Source organism: Dendrobates tinctorius, unplaced genomic scaffold (assembly GCF_039654945.1).
Source record: "Dendrobates tinctorius isolate UK_male_01 unplaced genomic scaffold, ASM3965494v1 ptg000351l, whole genome shotgun sequence".
NCBI lineage: Eukaryota > Metazoa > Chordata > Amphibia > Anura > Dendrobatidae > Dendrobates > Dendrobates tinctorius.
The window spans coordinates 2,967,909-2,985,575 of record NW_027362017.1 but is presented as its reverse complement, the minus strand read 5'-3'; the positions used below and the strand labels follow the sequence as shown (position 1 = coordinate 2,985,575).

Below are 17,667 nucleotides of genomic sequence, written 5' to 3'. Positions count from 1 at the left end.
ACCAGCTTGAATAGTAACCAACCTGAAGTGGATCTGGGGTCTATAACCGGGGCAGGTGAAGCCGAGATGGCGAACCTGGCACCTTTTCATTTTGAAGCCAGACAAGGTAATGGTAGGAAGCTGGTGGACTTAAAGGCATGGACAGGACAGGGATTGTCCATGGCAAGCAGTGATTGCTACGATGGGAGAGGGATTGTTAAGGAAGAGCAGTGATTGCTGTAAAGGGATAGGTATTGTCCAGGAAGAGCAGGGATTGCGAGGAAGAAAGGAAAGCCCAAGAAATGTCATTCTATATGCACTATGCCACCTCTGTATTGAAAACCCTGCTGATATGTAAAGTTAACCTTTTGGGAATGGACGCTGTCTCTGGAGTTGTTTGTGAGACACATGTAGCTGAAGCTGGAATGACCGAAGCAGAGGGGACTATGGTGATTTATGTGAGTGTTCTGCTGCGCACATTACATATACAACAGAAGGGACATTATGTTTCATATGTAAGGCCCCAGGGTGTGGGAACACTACAGCCCGTTGCCACCACTACCACCCTGGCCGCCTTAGATATCGGCAGAAATATGCCCATCTAAATGAAACTTCACATACTTATGTATAAGGTAACCTTAAACCTGAGAGTAGTGGTAGGACTTCAACCCTTCATACCTTGTCCAGGTAGATGATGAGTGTTCCTTTATCAGTTGATTCCTTGTTAATTTCAAACTTGGAGATATATTTGTCCACTCCCTTCACCAACTGTGCATAAAAATAATAATAATGAATTTAATTCATAAAGGCACTTTATAGATATTTAGAAATATTTCATCTAAAATAATCTCACTTTATTAAGACTTTCAACATCAGGAGCGAATCCAGTCATCATGGAAACATCCAAGATAGACATGGTAGCATCATTGTCTTTAAGATGTCTAAAAGAAAAATTACAACATCAGATTGGTATCAGGTGACTGCGACATCTAGATGACTTGTAGATATCTCATGTGACTTTAGAGCGGGGTTTATAATCGAACCGACGCATGTGATTATAGACAATAGGTATTATGAATTCCTAACGAAAAGGTTTCGGTCTACAATGGATTTTTTTTGCTGATGCAACTGATGCAAATGAGGTTTAATAAGAGGTAGCCTGGGAATATTCTTTAAAATTTTCTTCCTCCAATGGACATTTATAACATATACAAATCTGAGGTAATACATTTTTGACCTCTAGGGGCCTACAATCACTGGAATGGGGAGTCTGAGCACTCTTTTTTTCTCACCGCACAACTTCTATAAGGAGTGTAAGCGTGACCCTCACTCCAGCTTAGAAGTTTCTGCGATTCAGATTATGACTTGTGAGAATTAAATTTTATTGCAGGAAATATTTGCTTACCTTGCACACATCTCGATGGATACTTTTGTCAAAGAATTTTCTTCGTCCCTATTGTCTAAATAAAAATGTAAAAATAATGCATTATTCATATTCAACACTGTTCCCTATATTACAACCCATCCTACCCCCAACACATATCCTTCATAGCACTGCTGTCCTAATCCGACAGAGGCCAAGGGCTCAACATATTCAGGCAAATTCAGACTCTAACAAGAAAAAAATAAAATAAAAACAAACCCAATGCTCATCCTCTAAGGTCAAGACTTAGGCTCGCAGTTTAGGTGCAGGAAGCACTTATTGTATGTTTGAATTACTTACCATTCGGTATTTCCTTTACTGTAACAGTAAGGTCAAAGTTTTTGCACTCCTTTTCTTTCTCTGTCACGAGAGCGTGGTAAACCGACATCACCTAGAAAGTCAACAAATCAAATTAACCACGCCACAGCCATTGGGTATGGGGAGTAAGGGAGCTTAGATCTGAGCCACCTAACCAAGTGTTGAGACCAGTTTTTTGTATCATGCACGTTCTTTATGTACTTAATTGATTTGCTTCTCGGTGTGTAACTTAGGTCTCCAAATTATATATTTTGAATTGTGGTATGGAGTCATCTACATTCACTCAGTTTCTTCTCAGATATTGGGGATATTTTTTAAATATTGCGAAAGGCCATAATTTAATTTGACACAACCATTTCCACCAGACCTCTTCTTTGTAGCCCAGTTACCATCTGACTGTGCACTGCAATGACTCTGACACCTTAAAGAGAACTTGTCAGCAGCATTTTGCTAAGTAAAGTACAGGCAGGTCCATATTGGCACTGTCATACTGATTAAAATGATGCCTCAGGTGAAGGAATCCGCTTTGTACATTTTCTTTAATCATTGTTTGAAGTTGCTTGTGTTCATATCTTCGTGCATCGGGGCGAGCGTGTGGGCAGGATGATGGGTGGAGTTTTCAGCTTTGTTCCGTCCCCTCAACAGTGTGTGGGTGTATTTTCTTCTAATTTATTTTACATTTTGCACACTTGACCAGATTGAGCCCTTTGAAGTCTTCAGGAGAATGGTTTTGGTGGCTGAACATGTGTAGCTTGCTGAATGCCATGGGTGCCTTTTTTACAGAAACCTACCATTAGTCCTAGTCACAGGAGGTGCTCGTGCAGATTGAGCTCTTGGCTGGAAAATGGCACCGGTGGCTGTGCATGTGTAGATTTCTCAGTACCTTCAATTTACTGAAGCCCACCACTAGTCTCAGCAGTGGGCAGCGCTTGCGCAGAATGATCTAATGGTGGCCTTCAGAAAAATGGTGTCAGTGGCACTGAGCAATCCACACATGCGCAGCCAGCATTTTTCTGAAGACTTTATAGAACTCAATTCCGCCAAGCGCCGCCTGCTGCTCAGAGTGCACCAACGCAACATTTTAAATAAATTACAAGAAAATGAATCCAGATACAATGGAGGGACAGAACAAAGCTGATGACCCTACCATACAGGCCAGTCCACAGGCCCAACCACAGGTTCACCCATAATCCGCCCACAGGTCCACCCACAGGTCTGCCTCGAAGCAGGAAGATATGACCACAAGAAAACTTCATGCAAAGATTAAAGAAAATCTACAAAATGGATTCCTTCACCTGAAGTATCATTTTAATCAGTATGAAAGCGACAATATGGACCTACTTGTACTTTACTTAGTAGAATGCTGCTGACAGGTTCTCTTTAAGGGATTATTTATAGCCTTTTGTTTTTGCCACATTTTATCCCACACGTTTTTTATGGCCAAAAAAACCGTCTGCCGCACGACTTTAGAACGCTATTAACCTGCAGATTAACCCCAAATCTGCAGGTTAATAGTGTCTTTTAACATGACAAGTTCCCTTTAAAGTCCCACACTTGCCTCAGAGGAGGCTTTTTGACACCTCTGCTGGGTTAAAGGGAATCTGACAGGTTCCCATGTCATCCAACCCTCCAATATTTACATTTTCCTTTATAAATACCCTGTCTAACAAGCTGCTTATCTTGAATGACACATAAGCAGGTATATAAAATAGGTCTTTTTATAGTCCATTTTTAATATGCAAATCAACCTTTTGACTAGTCGTGGGCATTTGTTTCCTCTATTCTTCCCACTCGGCAAGTTCTCACGCCCCTGTGGGTCTAACGACATGATTTGCAGGAGCCCAGGTCATCGCCACCCCTGCACAGATCTTACTCAAGCGCGAAACTTCCTTTCCTAGCTGTCATTTCCCTTCTGAAGCCAGGTGTATGCTTCCCAGCTTCAGAGGCGCACTGTGCATGTACAGAAGCGAAGACGACAGCTGACGACCACGGAGAAGTCGAGGATCAAGCCTCCTCTTTGTTCTATGGATAAGACCAAAAGCAATTCAGAAGGTTGAGGAGAGTGTCTACAGGGACTGACACACCTTTTTATATGGGAACAATTACGAAAACGAGAGACTTTGGCATTTATCTCTCATTAAAAGTCCACTCCGTACCAAGGCAGTCAACGCACATTGAGTAATCTGCTATAAGTCGCCCATAGCGAATTGTTTCATTTCAAACGATCGCCACTTGGTATACGTTTACTGTTCGGCGGATGTATTGTGCCACCGGTACGTCTATGTAAACAGACCCCTTAGGGTTTGTAATTATGTTCGCTGGCTGCACATATGGACTTACCGTCAGTGTACCTTGTCCTTTGCCCTTGGCCTTCACAACAAAATCTTTATTCAGTTTGGTCTGTAAAAATGGAGTTTCATAATTACATTTATTTTATTCTGCACAGAAAAAAAATATTCTTAGTAGTAATTTCTTGAAGTTTATAATTTGCAATTAATCCCTTTTATTTGACATATTTTGAGATATTCGTTGATATTTTTTGCACCATATTCTTCCAATTGGCGCACAGGGTTTATGAATTTTGGGCAAAATTAAAAATGCACTCTTTTCGTATTTAACCAGTTTTTTGTATGGCCTTTTAGCAACAAAACTTCTCTATCCTTTAATAAAAGTCGCCAAATTGAAAACTCCTCTAGAAATCTTACTCCAGGCAGGCACTGGAATGAGATGTGCCAAAAAAAATTGCCACTTTTGCTGAAAGGTCATATTTCATGAATCTGTGTAAAACATCAGGATAAGGAAAGTCACTGAAGAAAATTAAAAAATATACTTAAAAAAGGGACGACTTAAAAAGTACAAACATATTGATAATAAGGCGAAGATACTAAGGACACTAAAGAGGAGAAAATTACTTCTGAAAATTGGAGAAATAGCATTGATGAATTGAGGGCCTGTGTGTCTCGATTGACCAATCCAAGACAGGTCACTATCCTGCCCATCTTCAGATGGCTGTTAGAAGAAGTGACATTTCAAAGGGATCTGGTGGGGAAAAGTCAACTACACTAGATCTCCAAGACACATAGGAGCTGATTCATCAAAGCTTTTACATGTTGCCGAGTTGCAAAATTAATCTGTGACTTTTGGCGTTTTCTCGCCACTTTGATCAGCTCTGCCGAAATGGTCAAAATGAGGCAGGAGCCAGGGTGGGATGAGGCACCCACACATCTTATTCATGAGAAGTTACACTTTTTTTATGCCAGAAATGCTACTACAATCACTGACTGGAGTAGAATTTCTGCCTCTTAATTAATTACGTGCCTCTTCTACTCCATCAAGACTGTTGTCCACTATGCCAGTCTTGATGAATCAGCCTCAATGTCCCTGACACACAGTTCTCAGTCTTTCAGAGTACACCAAGCCAACTAGAGCAACTAGATAGAAAAAAATGTACATTTCCTAATTTAGGCAATATTGGGATAAATTTGGCTAAACCCCCTGTCCACAGATGGACACCTTAAGTCACGACAGGAAGCCATGTTCTTAAAATGAAAGGGCATTGGATCTAGAGGGATCAAGATAATATTATGACCTCAGGTCAACAGAGTAACACTGAACACCAAAGTCTATGTATTCCCTTTCAGAACATTTTGATATAGAAACCATCTTTATCCACAACAACTCTTTCACTTTTATTTTACCTCACCATTGTATTTTCAAAGTCAGCCGACAGCTTTCTTTCCATTCATACAGGTGGAGTATCCTGAACATCGTGAACACCACAGGGCTCACCTCAGAAGAACGTGAAAGCATAGCATTGTCCATGTTGATGCGATAATTCAATGGAGTAGAACGTCCTGGGAGATTGATGGATACATCAAGGTCTAACTCGCTTAGAGCTGGGATGTCTATCTGATATTGCGCCAAAGCTTGGAACATCACGATGGTGGCCTACAGAACACAAAAGCAACAGGAAACAATAAATATCATGAATGATGAGCAAAGAACATGAAGAAAAAAGAGGACGGACTAAAGGCAAAGCCTACATGACTGGGTTTGGAGGGGAAAAATTGGATGGGCTCAAGCTTGGTGGATCAGAGCACATTTGGAAGTGACAGCAGATATTAAGGTGGGGCTTGACAAGGCTGAGGGGCAGTTTAGTGGTTTGTGACATATCAGAATGGAGAAGTGTTGTGAGTTCATTTTCCCCTTCACCATTGAGGTCTGATGAACTCCCTCTTCTGGTGAAGGAAGGTAGTGAGGCTGATTACCAAGCATCTGGGCAGGATGATGATGACTGGGTGACGGGAATGGCTGACTGGATATAAGGCAGTCGATGCCCTTCTGCCTTGCTGTTGATCTCTCTGAGGGATTCTAGGAGACCAGTCTGATTCCTGCTCCTCAAAAGCTAAGTTTTCTGCTCTGCCTTTTGCATTTGTGTTTTGGTTTTGTTTTTCCTTGTTTTTCTGGATTTCTGCCATTCCCTGCTGGGGTGTGCTGAATTCCTTTTTGCTCTGTCTTCAGAAGATACCTGAGTGCTGATATAGTCTTTTTGAAGCCTAGCGTCTTCAGGGCTTTTTTCCCTATCAGCTGTTGGCTCTTGTTTTGATAGGGTTTTGGCGGATTACAGACAGCAGCTTTTCTATCCTGTCCTATGTAGTTAGCTTGGGCCCCATCTTTTGCTCAGCCTATCTTTCTATCTGTGTGAGTGTTTTTTTATCTTGCTTCACTGTCATTATATGTTGGGGGCTACCTATTGCTTTGGGGTCTGCTCTGGGGCAGTTTAGATTTCCCTTTCTGTCTTTAGGCCTATGTAGTTCTCCGGCTGTGATCGAGGGGTCTAGGGCATCGTAGGAACCCCCCACGGCTACTGCTAGTTGTTGCTGATAGGTTCAGGGGTCTGTAATCCGATAGCTGCCAACTTCTCTGGTTTTCTGGACTTAGCTAGTATTTCTGTTTTTGCCTCCTACGGTGACTCATTCATAACAGAGAAGTATAGGAGCAGATGGTTTATTTTCATGTTTCATATCAGCTTTTGGAAAAAAAGGAGTCCTCAGAGTTAGTTTAGATATATTGATATTGGAAGTTTGTGGGAACAAAAAAAGGTTCTGGACAGCATGATCTTGGCGTCTCGCTGGCCAGAAGTTGGTGAAGCAAGAACACACATGCACACTAACAGGTGCCTTCGAGATGGAGTTAATCAGCTGAAGGTAGCAAAAAAAGTTGCTGGACCTATATAAACTTGTAGACTTCGAAGATCACCGCCGTTAACCATTGTCCAGTTCAATGTGGTAGTTTGGGAGGCACCTTGAGGTTACGAGGTCTATGTATTTTAAAGTGTGTTTGATGTCATTTATTAAAGTGGCTGCCATGGCCAAATTAATCCATTATTGAAAGGGAGTGGGTTGAATAGTAAAGAATGGACAATACCCTTTTCCTGAATTATTGACACGACTTACTTGAGTAGATCCATAAACTGCTCCGTAATATCTTTGCTCGGTTATCCAGCGCACAATTCGTCCAGTTAGATCATATTCCTTCAACCGCAAGAGAGTCAGAAGAGCGTAAGATGTGGCCTCGATAGTGATAAAACGGGATCCTGCCTCCCAGTGAATGTTGTCTTGCAAAAACACAAAAAATTCACTTTGAAAAACTTAAAAATTTAATAATCTTTTCCTGAGTTCCTGTCAACCGATTTATGATTACAGTGTTCAGCTTTTCTTTAATGTCATCAAAAATCAACTAAAAGGAGCTCAGAAAAAGGCAAAATGATTGTTCTCTCCCCGATAACTTACTAAAGCTAATAAAGAATATTCATAGGAAGAACTATTCCCTATTATCAGTCCATCTAAATGGGCTGAAAGGGCTTAAATAAAATGTCAGCTTGCTGGAAGCAATGATTTTTAACACAGCTTAAAAATCATCATTATCAACTGGACATTGTCTCTTTGTAAGCCAGAGACGTACTGCTGAAAACATAACGTCGTAACGCACAGAACGATCATATTAACGACTGTTCTGCTTCATTAGAATGTTTACTGTAGTGTAAAAACAGGACAGTAAATTACCTCCTTTTATCTTGCATGCAGCTCATCTTCTGTCAATAAACAGTCCGGATTGTCCGGCTTAATAGAAGCATTACAAACTCTTCATCAAAACAAGCTCACTGATAGGCCCTCAAATACCTCATTCTGCAGCCAGCAAGACACAGTGCAGCACAAAGGAAAATGATGCAAAATTTTGAGGGTGTTCATATCCTTTAGCAAAAGAGTCTCAAAGAAGTGGTCTTTGAGGAGCATCCTACAACAAACGGGGGCCCCCAGTGCCAGCGCTTGTTTTCAACTGAATGTGTGTCCTCAAAAGCATATTCAATTAAAAGGTATCTTGTCACAGAGACCAGCTTTCTGCACCGCAATACCCACACTAGCCACTAGCCAAACAGAGGCCAGCAGCTGACATCGGTGTGCTTATCATGGGAGACATTATTATAGGATGGGAGCCAGGATGGTGGACATTGCAGCAAGATGGATAACAGCATCTGGGACATTATTACAAGATGGATACAAGCATCTGGGACAAAATGGGAAGGAGTATGGGGGACATTAATACAGTTAGATCCATATATATTTGGACAGAGAAAACATTTTTCTAATTTTGGTTCTGGACATTACCACAATGAATTTTAAACAAAACAATTCAGATGCAGTTGAAGTTCAGACCTTCAGCTTTCATTTGAGGGTATCCACATTAACATTGGATGAAGGGTTTAGGAGTTTCAACTCCTTAACATGTACCACCCTGTTTTTAAAGGGACCAAAAGTAATTGGACAGATTAAATAATTGTAAATAAAATGTTCATTTCTAGTACTTGGTTGAAAACCCTTTGTTGGCAATGACTGCCTGAAGTCTTGAACTCATGGACATCATCAGACGCTGTGTTTCCTCCTTTTTGATGCTCTGCCAGGCCTTCACTGCGGTGGTTTTCAGTTGCTGTTTGTTTGTGGGCCTTTCTGTCTGAAGTTTAGTCTTTAACAAGTGAAATGCATGCTCAATTGGGTTGAGATCAGGTGACTGACTTGGCCATTCAAGAATATTCCACTTCTTTGCTTTAATCAACTCCTGGGTTGCTTTCGCTTTATGCTTTGAGTCATTGTCCATCTGTAGTATGAAACGACGACCAATCAGTTTGGCTGCATTTGGCTGGGTCTGAGCTCACAGTATGGCTCTGAATACCTCAGAATTAATTCGGCTGCTTCTGTCCTGTGTCACATCATCAATAAACACTCGTGACCCAGTGCCACTGGCAGCCATGCATGCCCAAGCCATCACACTGCCTCCGCCGTGTTTTACAGATGATGTGGTATGCTTTGGATCATTAGCTGTACCACGCCTTTGCCATACTTTTCTCTTTCCATCATTCTGGTAGAGGTTGATCTTGGTTTCATCTGTCCAAAGAATGTTCTTCCAGAACTGTGCTGGCTTTTTTAGATGTTTTTTAGCAAAGTCCAGTCTAGCCTTTTGATTCTTGATGCTTATGAGTGGCTCGCACCGTGCAGTGAACCCTCTGTATTTACTTTCATGCAGTCTTCTCTTTATGGTAGATTTGGATATTGATACGCCTACCTCCTGGAGAGTGTTCTTCACTTGGTTGGCTGTTGTGAAGGGGTTTCTCTTCACTATTGAGATTATTCTGCGATCATCCACCACTGTTGTCTTCTGTGGGCGCCCAGGTCTTTTTGCATTGATGAGTTCACCAGTGCTTTCTTTCTTTCTCAGGATGTACCAGACTGTAGATTTTGCCACTCCTAATGTTGTAGCAATTTCTCGGATGGGTTTTTTTCTGTTTTTGCAGCTTAAGGATGGCTTGTTTCACCTGCATGGAGAGCTCCTTTGACCGCATGTTTCCTTCATAGCAAAACCTTCCAAATGCAAGCACCACACCTCAAATCAACTCCAGGCCTTTTATCTGCTTAATTGAGAATGACATAACGAAGGGATTGCCCACACCTGTCCATGAAATAGCCTTGGAGTCAATTGTCCAATTACTTTTGGTCCCTTTAAAAACAGGGTGGCACATGTTAAAGAGCTGAAACTCCTAAACCCTTCATCCAGTGTTAATGTGGATACCCTCAATTGAAAGCTGAAAGTCTGAACTTCAACTGCATCTGAATTGTTTTGTTTAAAATTCATTGTGGTAATGTCTAGAACCAAAATTAGAAAAATGTTGTCTCTGTCCAAATATATATGGACCTAACTGTATAAGATGAGGAACAGGTTGAAGAAAATTACTACATGATGGTACCCAGGGTGAGGGACATTGCTACAAGATGAGGACCAGGATAGTGGACATTTCTAGAAGATTGGGACAAGGATGGGAACATTACTACAAGATGTGGACAAGGACGAGAAACATTATTACAAGATGGGGACCATGATGGGAGACAGTACTACAAGGTGGGGACAAGGATGAAGCACATTACTACAAGATGGTCACCAGGACGAGGGACAACACTAAAAGATGGGAACCAGTATGAGGGACATTACCACATGATGAGGTCAGGATGGCAGACATTACTACAAGATGAGGACCAGTATGAGGGATATTAGTACAAGATGGATACCAGGATGGGGGACATCACTAAAAGATGGGGACTAATATGGGGGACATTACTACATGATGGGGTCAGGATGGAGGACATTACTACAAGATGAGTACAAGGATGAAGGATATTATTACAAGATGGATACCAGGAATTGGGAGATTGCTACAAGATGAGGTTCAGGAACAGCACATTAGGGACCAGCATAGGAGACATTATTACAAGATGGGGACTAGGATGGGGAACATTGCTACTAAATGTAGACCAGGACGGGGCGAAAATACTACAATATGAGTACCAGGATGGGGACATTGCTACAAGATAGGGACTAGATTGGGGGACACTGCCACAAGATGAGGCCCATAAAAGGGTCTTTATTACAAGATTGGGCTCATTGTACGACAATATTACTGTACAAGGTCAATTGAAGGACAAAAAAAGGGAAAAAAGTACCATTCTAAAAATATATAAAAAAAAGTATGAATAAATAATAAAAAATATTTTGCCACTAAAAATGCTGTTTTATGTGCAAACTACAGTAAACAAAAAAAAGTACCGTATGTTTGTTATTGCCGCATCAATATCGACCCAAGTTATAGAATTGTACCATAACCCATATGATGAATGCCATTAAAAAAATATTCAAAAAACTAATCAAAAAGTTATATTGAAAAAGAATGGTATAACTGAAAACGTCCATCTTGGCCATTCAAGAATATTCCACTTCTTTGCTTTAATCAACTCCTGGGTTGCTTTGGCTTTATGCTTTGAGTCATTGTCCATCTGTAGTATGAAACGACGACCAATCAGTTTGGCTGCATTTGGCTGGGTCTGAGCTCACAGTATGGCTCTGAATACCTCAGAATTAATTCGGCTGCTTCTGTCCTGTGTCACATCATCAATAAACACTCGTGACCCAGTGCCACTGGCAGCCATGCATGCCCAAGCCATCTCACTGCCTCCGCCATGTTTTACAGATGATGTGGTATGCTTTGGATCATTAGCTGTACCACGCCTTTGCCATACTTTTCTCTTTCCATCATTCTGGTAGAGGTTGATCTTGGTTTCATCTGTCCAAAGAATGTTCTTCCAGAACTGTGCTGGCTTTTTTAGATGTTTTTTAGCAAAGTCCAGTCTAGCCTTTTGATTCTTGATGCTTATGAGTGGCTTGCACCGTGCAGTGAACCCTCTGTATTTACTTTCATGCAGTCTTCTCTTTATGGTAGATTTGGATATTGATACGCCTACCTCCTGGAGAGTGTTCTTCACTTGGTTGGCTGTTGTGAAGGGGTTTCTCTTCACTATTGAGATTATTCTGCGATCATCCACCACTGTTGTCTTCTGTGGGCGCCCAGGTCTTTTTGCATTGATGAGTTCACCAGTGCTTTCTTTCTTTCTCAGGATGTACCAGACTGTAGATTTTGCCACTCCTAATGTTGTAGCAATTTCTCGGATGGTTTTTTTTCTGTTTTTGCAGCTTAAGGATGGCTTGTTTCACCTGCATGGAGAGCTCCTTTGACCGCATGTTTCCTTCATAGCAAAACCTTCCAAATGCAAGCACCACACCTCAAATCAACTCCAGGCCTTTTATCTGCTTAATTGAGAATGACATAACGAAGGGATTGCCCACACCTGTCCATGAAATAGCCTTGGAGTCAATTGTCCAATTACTTTTGGTCCCTTTAAAAACAGGGTGGCACATGTTAAAGAGCTGAAACTCCTAAACCCTTCATCCAGTGTTAATGTGGATACCCTCAATTGAAAGCTGAAAGTCTGAACTTCAACTGCATCTGAATTGTTTTGTTTAAAATTCATTGTGGTAATGTCTAGAACCAAAATTAGAAAAATGTTGTCTCTGTCCAAATATATATGGACCTAACTGTATAAGATGAGGAACAGGTTGAAGAAAATTACTACATGATGGTACCCAGGGTGAGGGACATTGCTACAAGATGAGGACCAGGATAGTGGACATTTCTAGAAGATTGGGACAAGGATGGGAACATTACTACAAGATGTGGACAAGGACGAGAAACATTATTACAAGATGGGGACCATGATGGGAGACAGTACTACAAGGTGGGGACAAGGATGAAGCACATTACTACAAGATGGTCACCAGGACGAGGGACAACACTAAAAGATGGGAACCAGTATGAGGGACATTACCACATGATGAGGTCAGGATGGCAGACATTACTACAAGATGAGGACCAGTATGAGGGATATTAGTACAAGATGGATACCAGGATGGGGGACATCACTAAAAGATGGGGACTAATATGGGGGACATTACTACATGATGGGGTCAGGATGGAGGACATTACTACAAGATGAGTACAAGGATGAAGGATATTATTACAAGATGGATACCAGGAATTGGGAGATTGCTACAAGATGAGGTTCAGGAACAGCACATTAGGGACCAGCATAGGAGACATTATTACAAGATGGGGACTAGGATGGGGAACATTGCTACTAAATGTAGACCAGGACGGGGCGAAAATACTACAATATGAGTACCAGGATGGGGACATTGCTACAAGATAGGGACTAGATTGGGGGACACTGCCACAAGATGAGGCCCATAAAAGGGTCTTTATTACAAGATTGGGCTCATTGTACGACAATATTACTGTACAAGGTCAATTGAAGGACAAAAAAAGGGAAAAAAGTACCATTCTAAAAATATATAAAAAAAAGTATGAATAAATAATAAAAAATATTTTGCCACTAAAAATGCTGTTTTATGTGCAAACTACAGTAAACAAAAAAAAGTACCGTATGTTTGTTATTGCCGCATCAATATCGACCCAAGTTATAGAATTGTACCATAACCCATATGATGAATGCCATTAAAAAAATATTCAAAAAACTAATCAAAAAGTTATATTGAAAAAGAATGGTATAACTGAAAACGTCCTCTTGTCCTGCAAAGAATGTGGCCCGTCAGGTTTACATTTTTCTTATGTGCAGCCCATTTATCCGGCTGAGTTACAGACCCGTTTTAGGGTATCCTTACACACAGGGAGCCTCATTACTGTCCGTGAAGGCGTGTGCCATAAGTTTTAGCTGAAAATGTTTTTGATTTAATCTTAAATCCCTAAAAAAAAATCACATTTTATACATCGATTTACTGTATTAATAAAGTAGGGTTGTGTATTGTCTACAGAACATTTTTGGTGAGTTTCAGTACCTGTGGATGCAGAAAGCAGCTTCTCTGGTTGGTCTATTGCCTTGGCCATAGCAAGAGCATATGAAGTAATGGCGACGGTGTATGGTTTTTTCAGACCTGGTAACTGACCCAGCAGGAAGCTGGTGGCTTTTTCAATACTGCTCTTCAGGCTCTATAATAAATAATTGAAGACAAATTTTCCGTGACTGTGGCCATTTGTGGTTCCATTAAAGGTTGATGCACATTGGAAACTCACGTTGACATGTGGAGTACAAGTCTTCTCACTTTCCAACAAAGCAATAAGGACAAAGGCAGTAAGAGAAACATCTTCTGATGTCCCTTTGATATCTCCCTGGAAAAAAATAATTAAAAAAATTGTAAGTGTAACGCCACACTTTAAAGATCACTAAAACCTACCAAGCTAATGTGAAGGAAGTCCTCTGCCGATACTTACCACCATCTCCTGATGAATAACTGGGGCATCTTCTTTGAACATTCCATCGGGTTTCTGTTTATCAAGTACCAACCATTTGACTGCTCCACACAAAACGTTACTTTCAATATCCACCAGTGGTTGAGCCATTGCAAAAACTTTGACTACGTAAGCAGTTAGCCTGGTCGTAAAGAAAAGATATTATCCGAATAGGGAAATATTTACAGTGCAAAATATATCATCCTAAGCCTAATTGAACAGTGACGTCTTCTCATTATCCAGGTTCACCAGAAAGTTGCTGCTGCATTTCCTGCTTCTGCTTTTATACAGGCTTTAACAATATCTCCTGTTTGGCTGTGCTATATCATGTGACATGTTAACTGCAAGGCATTATGGGTGAACCTACTTATGGTCATGTGATCCTACTGTGGCTGAATGTTTAAAATGGCAGTGGTTATTGTAAGCCATTCACCCAAAGTGAATGGCATTTTTTTAAATTATTTTCAATTAATAAAAATGTGACACTTGTTCCATTTGCATCAAATCAATTTTCTCATTTCGAGTCTTCATCATGATTTTTTATGCTTAGGAATAAAGCTCAGCTTTTAAGTGTTGTGTTCTCTTGAAGTTATTCTGGAAGGCATATCGCAAGGCAAGTGGTGGTATGGCCTCTATAGAGCCCTGGTTTCAACATCATCATGTCATGGGATTATATGAAGTAGCAGAATGGTTTGTGCAAGCCGACATCCACAGAAGATCTGTGGTTAGTTCTTCAAGATGTTTGGAACTTTCTTCCTAAACTGTGTTTAAGTGTCTGGGATCAGTCAGACGGCCGTATAACTTATATGAGGATTGCATCACAACTTTCGGACTGGCAGTCGGCTCTCTTGACCAGAGCTTGAAGGTTGCGTAGAAATACATGCTGTCACGCTCAGTTAGGGAAAGCTGATGGCCAGTCCGAGCATTGTGATGCGATCCTCGTCCGAGTTATATGGCTGTCTGACTCTTACCTACCTAGAAGAATTGATGCTAATTTGTAGGAAAACTTCCGTCACCAAATATTGATTAAGACTTCTCTTTTGTTCATTCACTTTGCATTTTATTAATTGATCAAAAATAAACTATTAACACTTTTAATTTTTAACGCCTTATTACTTGCAGCATTTTTCACACTTGCCTAAAACTTTTGCATAGTATTATATAGTATAATGAGTTGACGTTTTTTTTTTGTCCGGTTATGAACTGAGATGTCTTCATGTAGTATTAGCTTTTGGAAATTAAAATGGCTAAATAAAATAATATTTTCTGGTCTATGGTTCTGAAGATCTGTAAATATCCCACATCAGTACAGATGGTCCTCACCATGTGCTGGCTGGCCTATTTACGAAAGCTGCATAGGAACCGTCTGCTTTACGGTAGACAAGTTGCTGTACATAACCTAAAAAGAAAGATAAGATAAGAATCAAAAATATCCTGAAGCATAAATAGTAGATATTTCAGCTTTTAAATACCAATATATTACCATAGGCCACAAATCTATTAAACGGTTTGTCCACTACTCGGACAACTTCTTCTCAACCACTATGTTTTCCAACTTGTAAAATAATAACACTTATACTCGCCTCCGGTGTCGGGACTGTTCCAGTGAGATTGACAATATTTTTAATTGACTACTTTGACATATATACAACTTTTTGATCATTTTGTTGTGCATTACTTTTGTAGAGATGCAATGACCAAAAAACATCATTTTGTCTTCTGAATTTTTTTTTTTACTTTTACTTTATTTTTCCAATCAGTTTAAGTAACTTTAGATTTTGATAGATCACACTTTTACGGATGCAAATGTGATCGTTTGACCATTTATAAAAATCACTATCTCATATCAAGACCTAGCCACAGGTCACAGGCATGGTGGTGTTCAGCTCCCATAGGAATCAATGGCACCTTATATTTGTGTCATGAGGGTTAGGGGGGAGCCATAGGTCTTGTGGTTTAAATGCAACTGCCAGAGATTGACAATGGCATTTAACAGGTCAATAGCCTGGCTCCACTCACTGCTGTGAGAGGTAAATAATAGCTAAATATTGTGGTCATCATCTGCTGGGAATAATGCAGGCTCATCTCTTGAGTCTCGAAAGCTTGCAATGTGTTACCATCTTTTCAGTTAGCCATTAAAAGGTATCAACTACTGAGGACTCTCAATCCTGAATATTTTTCTATCCACTGGCTAACACGGTACAAAGATATACATCTTTCCTGTATCAAACCTTGAATAACAAATCTAAGTTCAAAATACCAAAAGTAAAAAAAAAATTCTAGGCAAAACACAAAAGCGAAGATTGAATTGTTTAGTATGTGGATAAATTTTCTTGCATCTCACTAACTTCGGAATTTAGTGAAATATATATATATTTTTTTACATTGTTCATTTTATTTTCAAGAGAAACATGGAATATTCATTTTTGAATTCGGTAATAACTAGACAAAAACATTTACAATTTGGATTTCCACTCTTGCGTGTAAGACTTTTAATATGGCATCATGAAGAAGAATTTTAGTACAAAAAAATTAGAATAAAACATGGTCAATATTTAATATTTATTAAACTAGTTCTTCCTTATTTTTTTTCTTAACTTTTTCCATTACTTACCCTGCCTGATGTTCTTGATGGCTTCATTTCTACGGTTCACACCAATTCTCTCCCATTGGTTGGTGGCATCAAGGTAAATGGTTGCGATGACACTGGGAGTCATAGAGATCATGTTTTGTTCTCCACAACCACGTGGAACAACAATCAAAGAGTTGAGATTAGAGCCATCAATGGCATCCTCCACTATTTGAGCGATTGAGTTTCCTGAATTAATGTGAGAAAAAGAAAAATTAGACATGACATAGTAAGAAAATTCTAGCCTAAAAATTCTCACTCTTGTTAAAGGTAAGGCGTAATGTTCTTCTGGAAAAAGAAAAAATATATAGAATTAACCACCACATATTTGAAGACAGTGTATCATGGGACTTGTCTTCTTTTCACTGCTCAACTGCATTCACTGATGTAAAGATTATTGTATCTTTATCTCCATTTTTGGCTTTTACTGGTGCAGGTTTAGCAAGCTATTTTCTAAAATTGAAAAAGGTTGAACTTCATGGACCTGTCTTTTTTTCCACCAATGTAACTATGAGAATATAAAAGGCTAGAAAGTCAACTCCAAGGTCGTCTAGTTTTCAGTTTAATGAACAGGTTTAAAGTGGAGGCTAGAAGATATTTTACTAGACTTGGCTATAGACAAAAGATAGATCACAAAGTAATAGAAAACTTCAGAGTAGAGGTTGATGGAATTTTAAAATAATGGTTTGTGTTGGTTAGAAGCTGGTCATTCTTGATGTTTGGCCACTAGGCTGTTTTCTCATGGTCTTCAACAAAGAAGTGGATAAGTGGCCATCGGATAAGTGCATGTTTTAGTGTGTGCTTGACCAAACCTTCTCTGTTGTGGGGGCATTGTAGGAGACAAGTGAGTCCCATCCAATGCTATTATCTGATAGGGTTCCACAGACCATTGTGGCTTACATATATTATAGCAGGGCACATGGGAGGAATAGCATGATCAAGGAGGGAGAAGACATAAAGGTAAATCAAATGCAAATGTTCTCACCTTGTATGATCACAATTGTGTCAACATCTGTCCTTGGTACAATGTTAACATCGTCTAATGCAGACACAAGTTCTTCCTGAACACCATCT

General features: G+C 40.0%; 1 protein-coding gene across 1 annotated transcript in view; it reads right to left on the bottom strand.

The window, feature by feature from the left end:
- The window catches only part of C3 (complement C3), an 89,253-nt gene that overhangs the window by 32,520 nt on the left and 39,066 nt on the right, over nt 1-17,667 (bottom strand). The window contains exons 23-35 of the mRNA XM_073562453.1: nt 17,579-17,665; nt 16,579-16,782; nt 15,288-15,363; nt 13,947-14,106; nt 13,749-13,844; nt 13,514-13,664; nt 7,177-7,337; nt 5,510-5,668; nt 4,061-4,120; nt 1,703-1,793; nt 1,385-1,439; nt 833-920; nt 658-747 (exon numbers count right to left, since the gene is read on the bottom strand). Of these exons, the coding sequence (XP_073418554.1) occupies nt 658-747; nt 833-920; nt 1,385-1,439; nt 1,703-1,793; nt 4,061-4,120; nt 5,510-5,668; nt 7,177-7,337; nt 13,514-13,664; nt 13,749-13,844; nt 13,947-14,106; nt 15,288-15,363; nt 16,579-16,782; nt 17,579-17,665 (1,478 nt within the window). The remainder of the gene's footprint in view (nt 1-657; nt 748-832; nt 921-1,384; nt 1,440-1,702; nt 1,794-4,060; nt 4,121-5,509; nt 5,669-7,176; nt 7,338-13,513; nt 13,665-13,748; nt 13,845-13,946; nt 14,107-15,287; nt 15,364-16,578; nt 16,783-17,578; nt 17,666-17,667) is intronic.